This window comes from Aptenodytes forsteri, unplaced genomic scaffold (genome assembly GCF_000699145.1).
Source record: "Aptenodytes forsteri isolate BGI_AS27 unplaced genomic scaffold, ASM69914v1 Scaffold236, whole genome shotgun sequence".
Lineage (NCBI taxonomy): Eukaryota > Metazoa > Chordata > Aves > Sphenisciformes > Spheniscidae > Aptenodytes > Aptenodytes forsteri.
The window spans coordinates 2737727-2743726 of NW_008794456.1; the positions used below are offsets into that span (position 1 = coordinate 2737727).

Sequence of the window (6000 nt, forward strand, 5' to 3'; positions counted from 1 at the left end):
TTCTACTTCTGGTCCTAGATGAACAAAAGAGTATGATTGTACGAAAGCAAACGTTAGACCTACCTATACGTTTAAGACTAAAGTGTGGACTGAATTTCTACTTCTGCCTTTCAGCATTAAAAGAATTAATGGTACGCATGGCTTGTTGCAAGTAGGGTTTCAATGCTTTGCAAGTGGGCAGTAATAACGTGACTCTTGTTATGGTTTACACTAGGTGTTATTGGAAACAACAAAGCTATAGGAAAATACATCACGACTATGATCTTTCTGTATTTTGCCTGTCTCCTTCCATCCATTGCGTTTGGGTCACTCAATGATGAAAATACCCGAGGAGCTATTGGTAAGTTTATCAGTTTTGTGCATCTGTTATAGGATCTCATGTATTCAAGCTGAGTAGCTCTGGTCACAGAAAGCTTTGATAGTTTTTATTTGCTGAAAAAAACCACCACTGAAGGTTTTCTTAACTGTTACGTTCATGACTTTTTCCTCGGAAAACTAAAAAAGTTGAACACTACTTTGGGTGGTACCTTCTGAATTGACTGATACAGATAAATGCTACTGTATTTTTGAATGATGCTTACTTTATAACTATGTAGTTATCTGCACGTTTTTCCTAGTGCAAGCTCCTGTGCTTTTGATCTGGATTTGATTTGCTAGTATCCACATCACTGGTATAGCAGATGATGCTTTGCTCTATCCCAGTTGTGGCCCTGAAGCAGTTCCTACTGCTATTACAGTTCCTAGGAGTCTTAGCTGAAATCTTGTCCTGAAGGCATCCACAAACACTGGTTATGTTTTTATAGCTGTTTAAAATAAAATAAAAAAAAAACCCCAAACCAAAAAACCCCAAACCAAACAAAACAACCCCATCCAACTTTCATAGTTCAACATCTGGAAACCTGATGGCATCCTAAATTATTGCTACAAGTTTGCTGGCAAAGGGTCACTTCTTGCTTTCACAATGTCTCACCTCTATACCCTCTAAACATTGCTTTTGCTCGTTAGTGGTTGAGTTCTATGCCCCATGAATGCTCCTCGGTCAGGGAGGTGTTGGTTAAAAACCCTGTTTGTTTCCATCCTTCCTAATTACTCGTAGATGTGCAGAAGACAATAAACAAAACAACCCCATCCAACTTTCATAGTTCAACATCTGGAAACCTGATGGCATCCTAAATTATTGCTACAAGTTTGCTGGCAAAGGGTCACTTCTTGCTTTCACAATGTCTCACCTCTATATCCTCTAAACATTGCTTTTGCTCGTTAGTGGTTGAGTTCTATGCCCCATGAATGCTCCTCGGTCAGGGAGGTGTTGGTTAAAAACCCTGTTTGTTTCCATCCTTCCTAATTACTCGTAGATGTGCAGAAGACAATCGTCGGCCAGTGTATTGGAGGGCTGCTTTACGCGCTCTTTTCGGGGCAACCTCTAGTTGTACTCCTAACTACAGCTCCTTTAGCACTCTACATTAATGGTAAGTCTATTAAACTTGTAAGTCAGGGGACCGATGCGATTGTGATCGGTGGAATGTGACTTTGTACAAGAACCTTGTGATCCTGTTAGAACTTTAGTTGTGTTTGTTTAATAAATCAATACTAAAGGGCTGCTTCTGGTGCTGAGGGAGAGGGGAGGAATTTGATTCAGGTTCAGTTAATGTTGGTTTCTAAAGGAATCATTTTGCATAGAATAAAAACTTCGTGAGAATAAACATTTCTGCTTCAAGGAAGAAATCTTTTTCATCTGATGGTTTTCTCACGTGGCTGCTTTTAACCAACTTGAGGTTAAGAGCCTGAGAGGTTTATGTTGGGATTTTTTTTTTAATTGGTCTTTTAAGGTGTGATCAATAGCTTTCCAGTTACAGCTGCAAGCTGATATTACCGAGCCAGAGGTGTAAAGGAGCAAACTCAATATCTATAGGAACAATCAGATGGGCTATGACTAACTTGAAAGGTTTAAGACACGAGGTTTTGTCCACAATGCAGTGACTGAGTAAACATGGTGCAAAAGCATGTATGAGATCCCTTGCTCGACAGCATCCCAAAATGTCAGCGAGAGCAAATTCCAAGGGCTGATTTTTGTGGCCTTGATCCCTAGGAAAGATGCTTTGAGCAGTGTGGGAGAATATTTTTCCAAGTGCTTCTCCCCGTTTCTAGTGGAGGAAGGGGGTGGGGAAGGGGAGAACAGTTTGGGTTGATCCAGTGTTCATCCGGGAGTGTAAGAACAGGGGTTTAATAGTATCTCCCATAAGCGCGTTTGGGCAAAGTCTTGAAAATTGGTTCTTTTTGCCATCAAGCAGATGGGAATCACAGGGTGGTAATGACAAAAGTTTAATCTGACATGTGAATGCTTCATTTTTACAGTCATCCGAGGAATCTGTGATGACTACAACTTGGATTTCAGTGCTTTCTATGCCTGGACTGGACTGTGGAACAGCTTCTTCCTTGTGATGTACTCCCTCTTTAATTTCAGTCTTCTGATGAAGCTCTTTAAAAGGTAGCTATTTTCAAGAAGTCATATTTTGATCAGATTATTCAGCAAATGGAAAAATTATACATTCCACAAGCTCCTTAATTACAAACTTGCTGCCAAATTTATTTTGCGAGATGAAGCTAGTATCATTTCAGCTTATTGTTCCAGCTTGAAAGAAGCTTGTAAAGATTCACTGGGTTTTGTTTCTTGAGTTGGAGTCTAACTAAAATGGGTATATTTTCATGTAAATATATGAATATGCTGATTTTCCTTTGAATGGAGTTGAATGCAGACTCTGCTAATGGCTATATTAATTCCTGGGATTTTTCCACAGGTCAACAGAAGAAATAATTGCACTTTTTATATCCATCACGTTTGTGCTTGATGCCTTCAAAGGCATTATTAAAGGTAAGTCTTGCAACAATGTTTTTCAGTGCAGATCTCTGCTTTGCTTCCTTGTCGAAGGGAAATACAGGGCTGCAAATATGCATGATGTTTGCTTATTCCATGTTCATTCAGGGTCTTCAGGGGAAAAAAAAGTGTGTGTGAGATTGAATCAGCCCTGCGTCAGCAGTTTACCTGGATATGCAGAATTCCTATCAGCTCGAATTTCAGTTAGCTGAGATAGAATTAGTGTCTTAACAAATGGAGAAACCATATTAATGTTGCTGTGAAAGTCTTCTCCTGATACCAGTCTCTTTGGTCCTAGCAAAAAAAAAAAGTCCAGTTTAAATGCAGTGCATCTAGACCTCTTTCCTTGCCATATTATTAAAACTACACGGAGGGGAGTTGAAAGATGGGTTGAGATTGCCCATTCTTATGTGAGCTCTGAGACCCTTCTTTAATGGCAACATAAGGACTGCAGTGCCTTCCAACGTGCTCCTAAAGCTGTTCTGCCCTTTCCAGCCACTTGATCCCCATTTCTGGGTGAGTATCCATGAGTAGCCTTGGGGTTTAACAAATTTCTCTGGCACCTCACTTCCTCCTGATCAGGATTGGCAAGAGGTATTTGTGAAGGTGAAGGACGTTAGCAGAAATGCCATGTGGATGGCAACCTTTCTGTTCATCCCAGTGAGGAGTTGGCCAAGTCTGCATTCCTTGTTTTTTTTATGACCTGTTGTCCAACAGCCGCAAATTTGGGCTATCCCTTGAAACCCTTCAGGACATATGTGAGCACATCCCTTGTTTTCAAGATTCTCAGGCTTAGCTCATTATGCTGTCTTGCATACAGGCAGAACACCTTCAAAGAGCAGGTTTGACACTGCAAAGCAATTTAAAGTGAGATACTTTCTCGCTTCATTGGGAATCCTTAATTTGGCTCCTTGGGCATACGCTTTGATTGTGCAATCAGTTTGTTTTTCTCTGCAGAACACCTGCATCTTTCAGATATCCTGCTTAGACAAAGCTTGGTGAAGGAGAAGCTGTTCTGGGATGCTTTGCTTTCTCCTTGCTCGCTACGTAGCTGTGAGCTTTGCTTAATGTGTGCTGTTAATGCCCTGTTCTGGAGGCATGACGCAGTCTCCCTGTGGCACTAAGGTGTTCCTCAACAGAATATTCAACTGCTCTGTAAAAAATTGGCAAATGCAAATGTTCAGTGTTTCTGTAGTAGAGAGCTGATTTCCCATAGCAGGGGAATGAGGTGCAGGTTAAAGGTACGGAAAGCATTCTCATTGATCTCGGCTGCCAGACTTTTTCAGGAATATGCAAGCAATACCTCAGTATTGCAGTGGGACAGGAGAGGATCCTGGAAGTTAATTAGTGAATTAGTGTAGTTCTGCCTTGTACTTGGGAAGGGCTGAGTTTACAGGAACAATGGTAATAAAATCAAACCAACACTCCACTCATTTGTCAGCTCGTGTTGGCTTGAGCTGCATCTGGGAGTGTTCAGTGCATCAACAGGTGGGACCCCAGGTCCAGCCACGTTCCCAGATGCAGAAGGGCACCGATGCTGGCAGGCACAGACTTTATCCTTAACCCTTTCAGTGCTCATATTTAAACACATGACACCAGTGCAGCTTACGGCCCCATGCTCGTCTGTCGTCTTCTACTCCTGTTTTGTAGCAGGAGGTGATGGTTGCTGCTGCCATCCCCCCCCCCCTCAAAACTTCGATTGAGCAGTTAAGCAGGAAGAGAAAGCTGGTGCCTTCTCCATGCTGTTAAATGTGTCCTGGTAATGGCTAGCCAGTTGACAGTGACTTTGGGCTTCCTGAGTGCCAGGGGACGTGCTGCTCTTGCTCGGATATGTTTTCCTCAGTCTGTTCATAGCCCTGACTTTTTTTTTTTGCAAGGTACTTGTAGATGTGCAGGGAAGAAGGGGGGAGGGATGCGATACTGTACGGAGGAATCAAGCCATATGCTTTCACACTATCCCGGTGACACTTTGTTTTTGCCGTGTAGCCCGGCCACCAAAGCTGTGTTTGTTTGATCTTGACATCTGCACTCTGCAGGAAACAGGGGTGAACCGGCTGAAGCAAACAAAGTGAGTTAATGTTGTTGGAGGGAACTTAAGCACGCAGTAGGCTTGAGAATGACTCTGTTTCAGTGAAGGCACTACCCTCACCACATTTGCTGCTTTCCGAATGTGGGCGACAAGATTCACTTAGCTCTGTTACAAAAACAAACTATAAATCTGCAGGAATCAAATACTTTGTCCTGCACCACAGACTTGCTATAAAGGTCTCCGCTAGCCATCTTGGCATGTTCTCGTTGCTTTAACTGAAATACAAGAGTAAAGTCAAAGTTTCTTCCCCTATATTCAGGACTGAGTGGAGCAATCCTACCTGGTTTTGAGGTGGCTGCAAATTGAATTGCAGCCTGAGAGGTAGTATACGTAGATGTAGTCAGGCTGAATGCAGTGCACCAAAGACGTGCTCAGCCCTAAATGTATTATTGCAATATAGCCAAGTGTGGGAAATTGAGAAAATCCCCAAAAAACTAACTTGTTTCTTATTTGCTCGAGTCTAAATCTAAATATGGAGGCATGCAAATACATTCTGCATAGCTGCTGAGTTGTATGTGCTGTTGGGTTATCGTATGCTCAGTAATTGCCTGTGTCTCTAGGACTTAGTAACGCTTAGGGTCATCTGAGATGGTGAACAGGCCTTTAGCCCTGGCCAGCTGCTAATCCCCAGGAAATACTGCCATAATCATTTTTGTTATGACAAAAGTGTCCTTTAATGTTCAGAGGCGGAAACTGCAAATCCTCCAACAACTTGTTCCGTGCTGGTGTGCAGGTCACGGCAGTGCTTTCTGCCTCAGTTTACCTGTTTGCAAAGCAGATGTGGGTGTCCTGCCTGGGCTGGACGCAGCTGTGAGGACGGAGGGAGGAAATGATAGCAGAGCCTCTTCCGTAGCGTGCAATGCAGAAATGCGCAGCGCTAACAGAGGTTGTAATGAGATTGCTCCTTACTAGGAGAAGCTTTCTTGTGCTTCAGAAGTTCAATGATCTCACTTCTGACTGCTGCTGGGAGCAAATTGAAAGGTTAAATCTTGACCTGTAAACCTGCTGGGGTCAGGGCAACCCCCGGTATCACTAC

The 6000-nt window shown here is 42.8% G+C and overlaps 1 protein-coding gene across 1 annotated transcript in view; it reads left to right on the forward strand.

Annotated features, from left to right (window-relative positions):
- The window catches only part of SLC4A11 (solute carrier family 4 member 11), a 94548-nt gene that overhangs the window by 68467 nt on the left and 20081 nt on the right, over positions 1–6000 (forward strand). The window contains exons 11-14 of the mRNA XM_019474975.1: positions 215–340; positions 1356–1469; positions 2356–2488; positions 2799–2872. Coding sequence (XP_019330520.1) covers positions 215–340; positions 1356–1469; positions 2356–2488; positions 2799–2872 — 447 coding nt within the window. The remainder of the gene's footprint in view (positions 1–214; positions 341–1355; positions 1470–2355; positions 2489–2798; positions 2873–6000) is intronic.